Raw genomic sequence first — 15,903 nt, 5'->3', positions numbered from 1 at the left:
GCCGTGTCAGGGCAACCGATGCCGTCCTGGCATCGTGTCCATTGGCCGCGGCGCACGTTGACCGTGACGCGACACAGGCAAATTTTATACCTTTATTTAGGACTATGGACATAAGATAACTTGCCCAAGCGGTGCAGGAAAAATGTCGGCTTGCAACTTCAAGCTGGGCGAACTTGTTTTCGCTGTGCCGCCCAAGCTTGATTATTTCTTTCCAGGGCAGATTGCGGACATTTCACTAGTGCCATCGGAGCTGCAGAAGGCACTTAGCGAGACCCTGGCCGAACAGCCGGGCGATGTCCTGGTACATTTCTTTGGCAGCCCCACTTTTGAATGGTCGTTTGCAGCAGTGGAACACGTGGCGCGACTGACTAGCCTAGATGAGGACCTGGCGCTGCTCTATGTGCCATCCAGTGGCAAAAACCACAAGGCAAGCTGCACTTGTGTGCGCGCATCTGATTATACAAATGCTCATGGGCACATGCATAAGTTTTGAGGAGCCATTGGGATGCGTGGGCACACGAGTCGTCCATTGGTGCTTGACTTCCAAAGTGGCTGGGGTCACCCATGTTCAGCCAACCAACATAACATGTGATGCGGTATAAAACAGGAACCACTACACCTTACGTCGCCCGTTGCTGGCGCCCACCAATTGGCCGCCCGGCCCAGCCCGGCCTGGCCCTGACGCGTTTACTGCCTGCCGCCCTGGCCGCCCCTTCCCCTTCACTGCGTTCTACAGGCTATCCTCAAAGCCAAGGATGAGATGCGCTCCCTTGTGGCCCAGCGCCACCGCCGCGCAGCGGCCGCCTCCGCTGCCTGCGCCGACGGCGGCAGCGGCAGCAAGGCCGACAAGCCCTCGCTGCTGCTCGACTTGGCAGACCCAGGCACGTGGCCGCAGCACATGCGTGACTCAGCGCTGCTGCCGCCGCCGTCGCGCGCTACCGCGGGCGATTGTGGCAGCTTGACGGCCGCGGCGGCGGCGGCCGCGCTGCGCGCGGCCGCGCGGAACCCAGCCGCCGCGCTGCGCGGCCTAGAGCATCACCCGCAGCCGGCGGCTGGCGGCGGCGGCGTCGGCCCTTTGATGGCAGCGGGCCGCCTCGCCGCCAGCCGCGCCGCACATCTGGGCCACCAGCAGCTGCAGCAGCACGGCTGCGTGCCAGCGGACCTGACCGGCACCAGCGCCGCCGCCCTGGCCGCGCTGGCCGCTGCCACGCCACCAGCGCCGGCGGCGGCGGCGGCGGCGGCCGCCAGCTCCGGCGCCAACGGTGCCTCCGCATCCGGCGGCACCAAAACAGGCTCCAAGAAGAAGGTGGTAGCTACGGATAGCTCGGCGGCAGCGGTGATGGCGGTAGACGATGGCGGCGGAGGAGCCGCGGGTGGGGAAAAGGCAGAGGGCGCGGGAGGCAAGAAGACCGAGAAAAAAAGGAAGAAGTCCGCTTTGAAGGACGAGGAGGAGCGGCAGGCCGAGGAAGCGCCGTCTCAGCAGCAGGGCCGGAGGGAGGGAGAGGGGGAGGAGCCACCAAAGAAGAAGAAGAAAAAGAAGAAGCACGGGGCAGCAGCAGTGGAGGAGGCTGGCTTGGGGGCGACCGGCATGGAGGTGGATGAAGCGACAGCGCCGAAGGCAAAGGCAAAGGCAGAGCCGGGTGACAAGGGTAAAGGCAACACGGAGCACAGTGAGGTCTCCGTCCTTACAGCGGATGGCGGCGCCGAGGAGGCCGGCCGCAGCGCAGCCGGCGGGCTGGAGGCAGGGTCCTCCCAGCGGCCCGCCGCCGCCGCTGTGCCTGCGTCGCCGCTCCGGGGCCTGAAGTCACAGAAGCTCGCAGGTGCCAGCACCGCCGGCGCGCCGGCGCCTGCGGCAGCAGCCGCTGCCACGTCCACGGCGGCGCCAGATGGCGAGCCGCCAGCCAGCAGCGCCGCCGCCGCCGCCGCCACCAACCGCAAACCCGCACCGGCGCCCGCATCCGGAGCGGCGCCAGCCACGCCCGCTGCCACTGCGCGCGCCTCCACGCCCGCGCTTGTCACCGCCGCCTCCGGCGGCGGTACCGCCGCCGACGACGGGGCTGACATGCGCGGCGCCTCGGTAGAGCAGCTGCTGCGCTGGGCCGTGACGCCCGCGCTAGCGGGGCGGCCGCTTGGGCTCGGCGGCGCCGCCGCCGCAGCTGCCGCAGCTGCCGATGCGGAGGGGTCTGCGGAGGGGGCGGAGGCGGAGGCGGGGTGGGCGGAGGGGGCGGTGTATCTGGGCGGCAGCCTGCCGGCGGCGGCGCTGGGTGGCGCGGTGCGCATGCTGCGGCGGCTGGCGCGTGACTCACGGCGGGCGGTGCTGCAGCCCGCCACCACTCGCCTGGCGATGTCGCAGCGGGCAGCGCTGCTCAGGTGCGGGCGTGAGGGTGCGTTTGTGAAGGCCGGGCAGGGGGGGCGGGGCGGGGCGGGGCGGGGCGGGTGGGCTTGTCTAGTGTTGGCGGGCGCCATTCTCGGGTACGCCAAGCAGGTCCGTGGATTGCGCGTGTGTACGCTGCTGGGCTACTCGTGTTGTTGTTCGCGCGCGACAAGCAACAAACACCAACGCCCCAAACATCAAACGCGACAGGGCCCGCGAGCTGTGCTACCGCGACAGCAACCTGGCGCGACTGGGGGCGCTGGGGGCGCGCGCGCGCACCGCTCTGACGCTGGCGAAGGTCTGGGAGCCGCCGCCTGGCGCCCTGACTGGCGCGCCGCTGTCAGGCGAAATGACGGAGGCGGTGGCGGCGACGCCGTCGGCAGCAATGCGGCAGCGCTCGGTGGAGCTGGGGGCCCCGGCGGCGCCGGTGTCAGTGAGTAAGCCGTCTGCCAAGAAGCTGAAGGCGAAGGCCGGGAAGGCGGCTGCGGGCGGTGGTGGCGGCGGCAGCGCAGGCGGCAGCGGGGCAGCAGCGGGAGCGCGCAAGGCGGTCGCGGAGGGCAAGGCCGCGGCGGGCGGCGCAAGCCCAAAGAAGAAGAAAAAGGTGCAGGCCGCGGCGGCGGAGGACAGCAGCGATGGCGGCGGCGGCGCCCGACGAGCTGCGAAGGCCGTCAAGTCGACGCTGAGTGATGGCAGCCTGGATGAGGAGTTCGGTGCGTTGGAGTATCCCGTGACGCTGACACGCATCATCGAGACGCCGGCATCAGTGGTGGCGGCGCGCAGCGGCGCCGCCGCCACCGGTAGCAAGGCCGGCGGCACCGGCGCCGGCAGTAGCAAAGGCGGCGGCGGCGGAGGGCTGCAGCTGACCAAGCTAGTGGATTTAAAGGGCGCCACTGGCAATACCAAGCGCCCGGCGGCGCCGCCGGCAGGTGGCAGCGGCATCGGCGGCGGCAGTGACGGCGGCGGCGGTGGCATGCCGTCGCGCATTGTGCGGCCGCCGGGTGCTGTAGCTCAGATCACGAGGCCGCGCCCCACGGGTCCGCGCAACTGCCTGCACATCTGGTTCCAGGGCAAGGTGCGGCCATCTTTGGAGACTTGGGCTAGCTGTCCGTAAGAGTTGACGTTGCGTGGGGAACGTGTGTGTGTGTGTGTGTGTGTGTGTGTGTGTGTGTGTGTGTGGTAAAAGCGCACGTGTGGGTCTACGGGAAGGGTATGTCTGTGGCAACGTGGCCGAGGGCCTGTGGTGTCAGGGCGGATGGTGCGGTATCAGGCGTTGGCGCGTGACCAGGCGGCAGCAGTAGGCGAGCGCGGGTGCCAGCGGAGGGAGGCTATCCGGCAGCAGGCGACGGCGGCATGCCTGTGCCTCCCTGACACCTTGGCAGCTCAGCAACCAACCTCGCATGCTTCCACGTGTGTGTACGGTATGTGTGTGTTTGCGTATGTGTGCGTGTGTGTCCGTCCACAGGCCATGCCCACCGAGAGCACCATCCGGGACCTGGCCCAGCACCTGCCCGCATTGCCCAAGGACCAGTGGTGAGGCGGCAGGGGGGAGGAGCAGAGAGGGAGGGAGGGGGGGGGGTTAGGGGGAGGCCTAGACGGCGCGCATATGGAAGCTGCATGTCCGCACGCACGGTGGCCCTCCTGCCGGTGCGTGACATCATATACACGCACATACACAAGCACACACACACACACACACACACACACACACACACACACACACACACACACACACACACACGCACGCGCGCTCGCACGCCTGCAGGCCCGCCGTCAAGCTGGACACCACGCCCGGCCGCGCCCGCGCCAGCCTGACCTTCCCGGTGGAGGCGGCGGAGGCGGCGGCGCGCATGGAGGCGCTGCTGCGGGCCAGTGGCGCCCGCCTGCTCAAGGTGGCTGGGGGAGGGGCGATGGGTGGCAGGGTTGTAGGTACCAGCCCAGGCTGAACCGAACCCAACCAAAAGAGCGAGGAGAGCGTGGCCTACGCTTTGATGGGGGCGGTGGGCAGGGGCAATGGGTGGACAGGCTGGCCCGGGTGGGGCCCTTTAGGGACCATGTAGCACACGGTATCTCAGCACCTGGCTGCTGTGCTTCCACCCCCCGCCCCGTCATCTCACCCATCCCCCACTGCCCCTGCTGCCCGCCGCCCGCCCGCGCCGCCCGCCGCCTACAGCTGCCGCAGCAATGCATCCAGTTCTCAACGACAGCCGAGGGCGAGGACCCGCAGCCGCCACGGTGGGCGGCGGCCGCGCCGCCGCGCCTGGGCGCCGCCGGCGCCGGCGCCGCCGCCCCCGTCACCGCACGGCTGCCGCCCAAGCCCTCGGCGACGCTGCCTCCGGCAGCGGCGCACCGGCCGCCACCGGACGGCGCCGGCGGCTATGCGAACATCGGCAGCCGCGCGGGCGGCACGGGCCGGCGGACAGGGCCGTCGCCGCCGCACCCCCGCCACCAAACCCATCACAACGGGCTGGCAGGCGGGCCGCCGAGCGGCGAGTACCCGCTAGATCCCCGCGGCAGCGGCAGCAGCTGGGGCCGTGGCGCGCCGCCGGCTGGCACTGGTGAGGCCGGGTTGCCGCCGCCGCCGCACGCGGCGGGCGGCTACGGCGGCTACCCGCCGCCGCCTATGGCGGCGGCAGACCCGGCACCGTGGCAAAACTACTCGCCAACGCATCCCTCATTGGAGGGAGGGGACCGGCGGCATAACGACCTGTCCACGATGCATGCGATGCTGCTGCCGCCGCCAGCCGCAGCGTACCAGCCGCAACCATTCGGTGCCGCCGCCGCCGCCGCCGCCGCCATGGCGCCGGTAGCGGCGCCCATGCCGATGCCCATGCCGATGCCTTTCCCGCTCGGGCCGCAGCAGCCGGCGGAGGCGCCAGTGGATCCCCGTCGGCGCGCACAGCAGCTGGGGCCGGCACAGCAGCAGCAGCAGCAACAGCAACAGCCTGCTGGGGTGGGCGGAGGCGGAGGCGGAGGCGTGTACGAGCCGCAAGAGTATGAGCCTCAGCCCTACGCAGCGGGCGCAGGGCCGGGGCCGGGGCAGGCGCCGGGGCGGCAGTGGCCGGGGCAGCGCGACGGCTGGAGGTGAGCGGAGCCGCGCCGCCGGTTGACGGCTGCCGGCTGTAGCAGTAGCAGTTGCAGGAAGTAGCAGTGGCAGCGGCTGCGGCTGTAGCACCAGCGGCCGCTCCAGCGGGCCCCCACCGACCCAGCCTCCGGGTGCGCGGGTGCACAGGGCCTGACAGTGACAGTTGCGCAAACACTTCTGCCTCTACCGATGCGTTCATACTTCATTTGTTTGTGACCGGCGGTTTAGCTAGCTCGGCTTCTGTGCAGACCAGCCTTACAGCCTCACCGAAACGCTTTTACTTACTATCGTAAGAGCATTGTTGCTTTTGTGTGTTTTGCATCTGGATGTTGCGCCTGCAGGCATGGGGAGCGTGAGGGCTCGGTTGATGGCGGGACGGGCGGTGGCGTGGGCAGCGGCGGCGCCTCGGCGCAAAACCATGCTCGGGACCAGGACCGGAGCTTGGAACAGGAAGGGAACGGAGTTGAGCACGTGGGCGCAGGCAGTGCGCAGCAGCAACAGGAGCGAGAGCGAGGGCAAGGGCCAGAGCGGGTGGACGGCAATGGTGGCAACGCATCAGCGGCAGCCTCGACAGCCGCGGATCCTGCGGCGAGCGGCCAGCAGCACCCGGCAGCAGCAGCCGTTGGCGTAGCGACTCCTGCGGGCCCGACACGGCATGCAGCTGGCAGCGGCGGTGCAGGAGGCGGCGGCATGGGGGGTGGAGGTGGCAGTGGCGGGGCGGTCGGCGCCGGCGGCCCTGGCCCTGGCCCCGGCCCCGGCCCCGAGCCTAACACGGAGGAGCGGATCAAGGAGAAGGTTTTGACGCTGGACTCCAAAACTCTGGAGGAGCTTCTGAGCGTGATACTGCCGGTGAGTCGGATTGTGTGTGAGTGGCGGATGGGGTGGTGGAGCAGCAGCCGCGGCAGCAGTAGCAGCAATACGGTAGTAGCAGCTGGGGCAGGCCGGGAAAGGGCGGGATGGCGGGGGCCCTGCAGCCTTGGGCACCAGCGCCTCTGGGCGGACACATGCGCAGGTGCCGTAGGAGGCCAACCCGGTGTGGTTGTGGCCGCGTAGATGCGTGCGAGATGCCCCGCCTGCTTGCCGACATTACGCCTGCTGCCCGTGATTGTGGTGTTGGGATTGCTGTGTGGTGTGTCTGCAGGCACCGCCGCAGTAGGGCGCGTGCGGCTACACCGCCGCCGAAGAAACCGGCAAACCGGCGTCCGAGGGCTTGGCAGCCAAGCTACGGGCGTCGACAGGTGTTGTTGCGCAACGGCAGCCTCATGTCCTGTTTTTCAGCTGGTGACTGCGTCCTCATTAGGTTGGTTGGTTTTATTGTGCACTTGCGTGGCGGACGAATGGCAAGCTTGCCTACTGTTGCATTATGTGGTTTGGGGATTGGGGCGGTGACATGCATGATGGTCCAGGCCTGCCTTAGTAATGCGCTGTGTTGTGCATCATAGAGCGGCCGCCGGGGGCTGCCGCCGGGGCCGGCGGCGTGCGTGTCGACTTCTTGCGGATCGTAGCAGGGAAGGCAGCCGGGCGCAAGACTGGTGATGGCGCGGAGCTGCGGGCAGAAGGGCGGCAGCAACGCTGCAAAGCGAGGCGCCTGGGCCGAGGCGCGCCAACCTGTTCAAACTGGCCGTGATATCGTTTGCGTCTTCACGCTCCGAGCCGACGCTCCCAACCTGCTGGCAGATCTCAGTCATCTCACAGTATCAAATACGGGACCCCGGGGGCATCGGCGCGGCGCATGCTTGGAATGGGCCTGAGTGCCTGACTGCCTGCGTGCCGTGCCTCTTCAAGTTCCAACTATGCGGTGGCAAGGAGCTAATGGTGCCACCCGAGCAGCATGGGTGAAAGTCAAACCGTTCCCCTCCCAATGTACGCAGCTTTGGGAGGGGCTGGGTACACGCGGCGGCGGGTGAATGGAGGGCGGCCGCACTGCCGGGCAGAAGTCCGCCGGAAGGGGGGGCGGCGGGGTTCCCATCTGGTCGGCGGCGTGTCGAGTTCTCGCAGCTGGCGGCCCCACGGCCTTTGACCAACCGCTGACCAAACGCCGCTGGTAATGTGCCCGCACGGCGCTTGATAATGTCTGTTAATGTAGACGCAGCTGGAGCGCTGCCGGGAGGTCGCACGAATGCAAGAAACACGGAAAAGAAAAGACAAAAGGGTCCTAGGCAGCGCTCGGCGGGTCCTAGGCAGCGCAGGCGTTGGGAGGTTCTTCATGTCAAACCCTGGTAAGGTTCTTCGCGGCATTCTTCTTCTTCTTAATCCATCTCACCACTCACCTTTCACACATACACACTCACACATGGCCCAACGTGCACTCGATGATATCCAACGGCGTGTGGCGGACAATTGGCGCGACCTGCAGCAGCAGCAGCAGCGGGCAGACAAGCTTGTGGCCCAGAAGGACAGAGGAAGGCAGTGCTGAACAGCGAGTGGCTCAGTCAAGTCAATAATCTCATCAGCAGCGGCGGCCCCACGTGGGAGCAGTGGAGGACGGAGGCCATGGAGGGGACAGTGCAGTGTGTCAGGCTCAGCGGCCCCGGCTGGCTTAGGTATTGGGCAGTGGAGCTGGAGGCATTTGTTGTTGTTGGTTACAAGGTGGTGTGCACGAGCATGCGTGCTATCCTGTCCCCGTAAGTACCAGTGGCCCGGGCCGGTGGGCCCTTATAACGCCGGGAAACTTACTTTGCGCAACGAAGTTAGGCGTGTTCGACTGTACTACTCAATGCCAACTACGTCAACTGCTAGCCCGTCAGCCTAGGTGATTAGGTGCCTCGGCACCGAATGCCCGCCCCTCCCTTCCATCGGGGCTTCAGCCCTGCTGCTCGAAACCCTTCGAAAGCTCCGAGTTGCTCCTTGCGCAGTGCACACCCTACGGACGTCAGGTAAGGCGCCACCACCACACCTGTGCTGCGGACCAGGCGTGGAGGCATGGCTGCAGGTACAGCTGGCAGCGGAGAAGGATAGCACCGTCCGCCACCAGCTGTGGCAGCGGCCTGGGAATGGCAAGAAGAAGGACCAGACGACCTGGCGCGCACTGGAACCAGCGGCCATGGGCTTGCTGGTGCTGACGCCAGAGTTCTTCAGGCGCTACCCTGATGTCGAGTTCTGCTTCCGCGAGAGGGGCAACACCAACACCGGCTACTACAGGGCGACAGCGGATGGGCGCTCGCTGTACAAGGTCCGGGATCTGGAATAGGTGAGCGTGGGGCGTGGGGCGTGGGGCGTGGCCAGGCGTGGTGCCACCCGAGCAGCATGGGTGAAAGTCAAACCGTTCCCCTCCCAATGTACGCAGCTTTGGGAGGGGCTGGGTACACGCGGCGGCGGGTGAATGGAGGGCGGCCGCACTGCCGGGCAGAAGTCCGCCGGAAGGGGGGCCGGCGGGGTTCCCATCTGGTCGGCGGCGTGTCGAGTTCTTGCAGCTGGCGGCCCCACGGCCTTTGACCAACTGCTGACCAAACGCCGCTGGTAATGTGCCCGCACGGCGCTTAACAATGTCTGCTAATGTTGACGCAGATGGAGCGCTGCCGGAACGCACGAATGCAAGAATGTGGAAAAGAAAAGACAAAAAAGGGTCCTAGGCAATGATTCGATGTGTCTGATTCCGTCTGCTTCATCGCCTTTTCGGTGTGCACAACGCAGTCACAACTTCAAAGCAATACTTTGAATACCGCGCCAAACACATTACGCGTGGCTCTACTCGGCCTCGTTTGGCCACGAAGGCACACGTTTACACACGCAGACGCTCGAGCACGTTTTCTAGGGAGCTCCGCCAGGCCACTGATTACTATTCCTAAATAGGGCTTCAGCATTTGTGGACAGCCGCAGATCGCACGCGGATACCCGCAAGTGGAGGAGGAGGGCTTCCATGGCGAGATAGCGACAGCTGTCCTGCTGACCAACTGGTAATTTCAATGGAGCAAACTGGGTGACTATGTAGGGCCTCACGCGCGGGAGGCACGGTGCGGGGCCACAGCCCCGGTGACCAAGGCCGGGTTTTGCGCGGATTTTGGCCGCGATCGTATTTAGATGGCTTGAGCTGAACAGTACAAGGCCCTCGGCTGATGCGTGGCGCCGCGCAGAGATTCTCGGATCCGCGCGGGACCTTACGGGCTTCGTTTCCTCTGGCGTCTCTCCTGGTGGCCTCATCGCTGGGCCGTGCGGCATCTATCCACCTTTAGGCAGCTGTATACCTCGACCACTTGGCACTTTGCCCAGGCGTCGCGCTGTGCGCACGAACAGCCATGAAGGTACGCATAATTCGCGAAAGTTGCTGGCGTCTCGAGGTATCTGCCTCAGCAGCCCCAAGGGCATATCGGCTGACTCCAACAGCATGATAGCTGCATGTTCAACATGGCCGTAATGTATTAGCGTGGCGCTAGGGTATTGGGGTTTTTTTGGGCGTGGAGCGTGCTGCGTGCCTGCCGCGTGGAGCAACACGTCCAGGGTCGCTGGGGTTTCAAGCGCAGATGTGAACTCGTTTGCCAGCTTGACCACTCGCGCCACATCGCGTTTTTCGCTCGTTCCACAGTTTGGCAAGGTGCTCAAAGTCTCCTCGGAGAACATGCCGGGGGAGATGCACGACCTGTTCCTGCGTTACAAGGAGCTGAAGAAGAAGATTAAGGCCATCCCCGTGTCCAAGGGTGAGAGCCAGTCCATAGCTGGGCTCGGGGCTTAGCAGCGGTACAGGGGGCCCGCATGCGCCTACCGCACTGGCTTGTGTGGAATCAGAGCCTGTGTTGGCGGGCACCTTGCCCTGCCGGCCTGCAGACAACAAGACGAATCGGACGCTCTGACCCGCATGCCGGACCACATGCTAATCTGCTTGCGGACCTAAGTGCCAACTGCACTCACGCCCCCCTGACGACCACCTGTTTGTCACCTCGCCCGCAGACCCGGCGGCGGGCGAGAAGCAGGCGAGCGTGTCCCCAGACGGAAGCGCCACTGCTGGCAGCGGCGGCAGCTCCGGGGTGAGCGGGGTCGAGCGCCTGGGCCGAGCAGAGCGGAGCGGGCGCCGCTGGGTCGCGGTCAGGGGCCAGGGCTCACCACGAGGCACTCGGCACCCGCTGCCTCAGGGGTCGCGATTGGGCCGGAGGAGGGACACAGGGAAGGGGCAATGGTCGTGTGAGGACGGCACAATGAGGACGGTGGGGGCAGGCTGCGGCAGGGGTGGAGGTTTCCGGGGTGGCGGCGCCGGCATGGGACTGGGATGTCGTTCGCCATGGGGGCCCAGTGCTGCTGACCGAAGCCACATGCCCTCCTTGGCATCTCAATTGACCTTGACACTGGCGTCCCTGCGCCTCCCCGCCGCACCGCGATGCGGCCCTCGCCTGGACCCCGCCAGGCCACCATCACGGCCACCGTGCTGTCCCCCGAGGAGCAGGCGTTCATCAATACCCTCAACGAGGTGGGAGGGGCGGGGGGCCGGGGCTATGTGCGTGCGTGTGCGCAGCACCGGGGCGGGTGGGAATGTGACACGGGGGGCCGCTGGAAACAGGATAGAGGCGCCTTGCGAGGTGCTGACGGCGGATGTGGGGCCCTGAGGATCAGCAGGACAAGGCGCCTGCCTTGCAGGCGGGGGGTTGGGCGGGCTTGGGCCCCTGCACGGGCCAGCTCCGGGATGCCAAGCTTCGGCTCACGGGTGGGCGTCGTGGGTGTGCACCGGGCAGGGCGGCAGCTGGCCGAGACAACACCATGAGCAGGTGCTGAGGTGCGGGCGGGTGCGCCGGGGTGGCCCTGTGCGCCCTGAAGGACGCGCGCCGTCCCATCCTGCAACCTCTATACTGCAACCCTTCTCTCTACAGGACCTGGCCCGGTTCAACCGCTTCTTCATCGAGAAGGAGGAGGAGGCGGTGATTCGCCTGCAGGTGGGGACGGGCCGGAGGGGTGGATGAGGGCTGGCGTGGCGTGCCTGCATGCAGCGCTGGCACGCAGCATCTGCATGCGGGTCGTGGAATGACCGCATGGCAGGGAGGAATGGGGCATCTGCAAGCGGGCAAAAGGCCGGGCGCGGGGACCTGCTGCCTGGTTGGGCTGAGCGTGCCTTCTCGTAAACCCCATGTGCGGCTCGGATGTCGTGTGTCTGCAGGCTCTGTGTGACGAGCTGTCGCCGGCGGCCAAGGCCGCGGGGGTGCATATCCCGGAGGCCCTGACGTGCACGGTGGACACGGAGCACGACGAGCCCCTGACCGGCGGGACCATGATCCAGCAGCAGCAGCAGCAGCAGGCGAAGGAGGAAGCGGTTTCAGGCTCGTCACCAGAGTCGGAGGTGGAGGCGCTGCCCAGCTCGTCACACCAGCACGCGCACGGGCACGGGCATGGGCACGGGGCGGCTGGCGCCTCGCCGGCGGCGGCGCTGCAGGCGGTCAAGTCCCGACTGGTGCAGTTCCATGGTGGGTGCGTGGCTGGGTTGGCGGGTCCTTGGGTCCTTTTTGGGGGGGGGGACGCCACGGACCGCGCTGGTGACCTATTATTGCTGTAGGTGGAAGTGGCACGCGTGCAGCGCAGCACTACCGGTATTACTAGGACGACTGCTCAGCTGTGTGCCCGGTGTGCGCTCTGTCCGGTATCGCACTGCGGTACCTCCTCGGCACCCGCATGCTCCTGACTCGCCGCCGCGCGCACCGTGACCACGCCGACGCCGCCGCAGGCGAGATGGTGCTGCTGCTGCACTGGAGCCTGCTCAACTACGCGGCGGTTGTGAAGATCCTGAAGAAGCACGACAAGCGCACCGGCGTGCTGCTGCGCGCGCCCTACCTCGCCAACGTGCTGCAGCAGCCCTTCTCCTCCACTGCCATAATGTCCAAACTCGCCAAGCGCGCTGAAGAGCTGGTGGTCGCGACCACACACGCCATGCCGCTGCACGCCGCCGCTGCGACCGCGGTCGCTGCGGCGGCCGCGGCTGGGGCGGCGGCGCCGGGTGGCCGCGCCGCCACGGCCGCGGCGGCGGCGCCGAGCGCGGGCCAGGAGACGCACGTGACGTCGGCGCCGGCGGCGGAGCGGGGGGCGGCGGAGGCGGGCGGCGCAGCGCCGGGGCCGTCGACCGCGTCTGCGTCGGAGGCGTCGAGCTTGACGTTTGCGGCTGCGGGGCAGGCGGCGGCGGGGCGCGCCCCGGGGTCGAGCGAGCCCACGCCGGGGCTTGCTGAGCCGCTGGTGGGCAGCACCATGCACGCGCTGGAGACCTGGGCCAACCTGCGCAAGAACGCCATCACGCCCTCGACGGTGGTGGCGGCCGAGGACGTGGGCAAGCGCAAGGTGCGCTGCAGCGCGCGCTCGCGTATGTTTGTTGTTGTGTGTGCGTCTGTGCGTGCAGTCGAAGGGTACATGCGTGCGCACCGACTCTGCATTCGTGCAACGAATGAAGGCATAGATGACGGCGCTTGAAGAACCGCACTGCAGCAGCCAAACGTGCTGGTGCGTAAAGTGACCAACCCATGGCTGGCTGAGTGCTTCCATCGCTGTGTCACGCTTCTGCTTGCAGGCGAGCGAGATGGAGGAGGAAGCGGCGGCAGCTGCTGGTGCGCCGGCGGCTAAGGTCGGCAAGACCAATCAATGATGGGACCGTGCTGGGCGCTTGGCACATGCACAAGGACACCCGGCGGTCCTGCTAGTGTCCTGAGCATTTCTGATGGGGGTGGGCAAATCATCACTCCAGCCTGTTTCGCTTGGCATGACGTTTTCTGGTGGTAGGTGGTGACGAAACTGCGATAGTGCGAGGCGCGGGCGCATCGTGTGACGCACCACGGACCAGGGGGCGGTGAGAGGGTGCGGTGCGTCCCTTCCGAGCCGGGCAAGTGTGTGCTCACTGACACGTGCGCAGTCGACCCTGCTCGCAGCTGCGTACCTGGTGCGCTGCGCATGCGGGACCACCTGTTGGCGGTTTGTTGTTGTAGGTTTCGGTGACAGGTTGTGTTGTGGAAGCGCGTCACGACATGCTGGGTAGTTCGCTGCATTCTTTTTCTGCGCGTTGGGCTTATGGGCCCAATGCAAGCCGGCGGGCACTGGCAAGCCACTCGGGCACACTCGTGGCTGCCCGGCTTGTTTGCGAGCTACCGGATGGGTCTATGGCTGCAAGGGCCCACAGGATGCCACACGGCTGACTGGGATTTTCTTGTTTCCGTTCCAGTGGCTGTTCATTTATTGGCGTAGCTCTTCGGAATTGAATGCTTAGCCGGCACGTGTCTTGGTGGCACGGCGTCGGTGCCGGTTGGTAACATGACTGGCCACTTGCACAGTCCATGCAGGTGCGGAGTTGTACTGGCGATGGTATGCGCTTGGGGTGCACCTGGGATGCAGATGCAACATGTACGGGACGCTCAGGCCCCCAGCACACCTGCAACACGTCAATGGTCACACAACGGATGTGAGCCGATTGAAATGCACCTCTCATTGCATATCCCATTGCTGACCTCAAGGGCGGAGAAGCCGCCGCGGGCTCGAGGAGAGGTGTCGACTGTCGACATGTGTGGATGGTAGGATGAGGGTGGTGGCCGGAGCTCGTGGGCCAAACGGTTCGTCGGTGCGGATGTGCGATCGTTGGGGTGGGCGGCACTGACACACAGAGGCCTTTCGTTGAGCCATATATGGGTTGTGGGAGAGTGAAGGTGGAATCATACGGTGTCTGCACGTGTGTTATTTTCGATGACCGGAAGGAGAGGAATGCAGTTGCGGCAAGGAGCCGGGCGGGCAGCGAGAGGCTGTGGTAGTACATGATTTGAGTTTGAGGGCCGATGCACATCCGAGGCATGTGTGAACGCAGCGGTGTGCTGACAGCCTATCAGAACACGAGTGCGCGAGGTGCTGAATGTTTCATAACTTCTTGGAGCGGATTGTGAGAATAAGCCGTTGAGTACGCTCGGCGTGGTTGTCCAAAGCAAGTAGCCGGGTAGTGACTCCGGCTTATTGGCTGGACAGGATTACGGTAAGAACTGTTCAGGAGGAGCAAGGAGTAGCGTGTGGAAGTGCACAGGCATGGACCTTGACGGGCCCCTGACGGGGCAGGGCTGGAAATATGATGTGCATTACATCTTGGAACTACTGTCGCGAACATGGTGCAACTGTGTGATGCACCACCACAAATCGCCTCGCAGCTCCGGGATACAAGGGGGAGCCACAGCTACGGCGGACCCTTGACACGGCTTCGTCTGTGCACCAGCGGCTCATGCACTCGTTCCAAACGCCAGATGATAGTTGAAGGCGTCCGCCGTCCGGCCCGTAGGGGCTTTCAAGACACGCACGTAAAATGTCTACACACACAGAGGTTACTTTCACGTGCATGGATCATCGTGGAATGGTGTCCGGCAGCGCATCAGGTCTGACAGACCGAGCAGCTGTCGCCGTCATTATCTGAACCCTCTCCACTTGACACCCCAGCACACGGCGTCACCTCGCACGGGGTCCACTGCTCACAGCACAGCGAAGGCCCACGCCGCCACACACGAAAGCAACAGCAGACCAGCACGTGCCGCGGCGCCGGAGCCCGCCTGGGTGTTGCCACCTAGCTGGTCCACGGCGCTGGGCGGCGGCTGATTGGTGAGGGTAGCGGGCAGCGGCGGCGGGCTGGCGATGGGGCTGGGGCTTGAGGTGGCAGCAGGGCTGGGGCTCGGACTGGGGCTGGGGCTGGGGCTGGAGCTGGGGTTGGGAGACGCAGTGTTGCCCACATTGGGAATGGGCACAAGGGCGGGGGATGGCGACGGAGAGGCTGAGGATGAGGGCGAAGGCGAGCGCGAGGCCGAGGGCGGAGGCGAAGTCTGCTCAAACTCGGCGGGGGGCGGCTCGGTGGACAAGTCCTGGGGCGGCGGCGTGAAGGCGGCGGCGCCCTTGGCTGGGGGCGGCTCCACAGCCTCGTGGGGAGGGGGCTCGAAGCTGAAGTCAGGAGGGGGCGCGTCGTAGGCGGTTGCGTTGGCGGTTGCGAGCAGGCTGGTGCGCGCCGCGAGCGCAGCCGTCGGCATCGTCAACATTGACATGACCGCCACGGCCGCGACTAGCGCGCCAAAAGCAGAGACCTTGCGCATCTTCGTCGCTCTGCGAGTGCGGAATCAAAGGGACTTGGGGTAAGCTTGCGCTGCGGCTCGAGCATGGCTATGACAAAAAGGATGGATGAATACGCCCCAGGCCGCGCACTTGGTATACTGGCATGCCACACGCAACAATGCCTGATGGTGACCACTCGCGCCATACGCACCTGGAAGCGATCCCGAATGTGGCTAGGCGACGTATGGGCCGGTCGCCGACCGTGCAATCGCTTTGGAGAGGATGGCTTGGATGGCTGCGTGCGCCGGGTGACCTGCGCGCTACGGCTTTGACTGTGGAGGTGCCGTTAATAGTAAGATGCTATGCGCACAGGCACTATATAGTTGCGGCGGATGCGCACAGTTGCGCTGGATGAGCCGGCAGTTTCTCTCAACTGTCGTGTCGCTGCACAATGAAAATGCCGATTTTGCATTTTTGTCTGACT

General features: G+C 65.9%; 3 protein-coding genes across 3 annotated transcripts; 2 read left to right on the top strand and 1 right to left on the bottom strand.

The window, feature by feature from the left end:
• The first annotated feature begins 107 nt into the window (after nt 1–107).
• CHLRE_07g326010v5 (uncharacterized protein) lies at nt 108–7,113 on the top strand. Its single transcript, XM_043064092.1, has 8 exons — nt 108–427; nt 737–2,370; nt 2,585–3,446; nt 3,837–3,904; nt 4,137–4,263; nt 4,545–5,455; nt 5,798–6,305; nt 6,598–7,113. The coding sequence occupies exons 1-8, from the start codon at nt 143–145 to the stop codon at nt 6,610–6,612; spliced, it is 4,410 nt and encodes a 1,469-aa protein (XP_042922660.1). The 5' UTR covers nt 108–142; the 3' UTR covers nt 6,613–7,113.
• A 913-nt stretch (nt 7,114–8,026) lies between these two features.
• Nucleotides 8,027–8,967, bottom strand: CHLRE_07g325980v5 (uncharacterized protein). Its single transcript, XM_043064091.1, has one exon. It carries the CDS (start codon nt 8,838–8,840, stop codon nt 8,592–8,594), a length of 249 nt encoding a protein of 82 aa, XP_042922659.1. The 5' UTR covers nt 8,841–8,967; the 3' UTR covers nt 8,027–8,591.
• Nucleotides 8,968–9,067: 100 nt separating this feature from the next.
• Nucleotides 9,068–15,873, top strand: CHLRE_07g325950v5 (uncharacterized protein). Its single transcript, XM_043064090.1, has 9 exons — nt 9,068–9,352; nt 9,530–9,697; nt 9,979–10,090; nt 10,341–10,417; nt 10,792–10,854; nt 11,252–11,314; nt 11,536–11,839; nt 12,097–12,701; nt 12,928–15,873. Exons 2-9 carry the CDS (start codon nt 9,692–9,694, stop codon nt 13,000–13,002), a joined length of 1,305 nt encoding a protein of 434 aa, XP_042922658.1. The 5' UTR covers nt 9,068–9,352; nt 9,530–9,691; the 3' UTR covers nt 13,003–15,873.
• Nucleotides 15,874–15,903: the final 30 nt, after the last annotated feature.

This window comes from Chlamydomonas reinhardtii, chromosome 7, assembly GCF_000002595.2.
Source record: "Chlamydomonas reinhardtii strain CC-503 cw92 mt+ chromosome 7, whole genome shotgun sequence".
NCBI lineage: Eukaryota > Viridiplantae > Chlorophyta > Chlorophyceae > Chlamydomonadales > Chlamydomonadaceae > Chlamydomonas > Chlamydomonas reinhardtii.
Note: the sequence above shows the minus strand (reverse complement) of the source record. Positions and strands in the feature narration are given on the sequence as shown.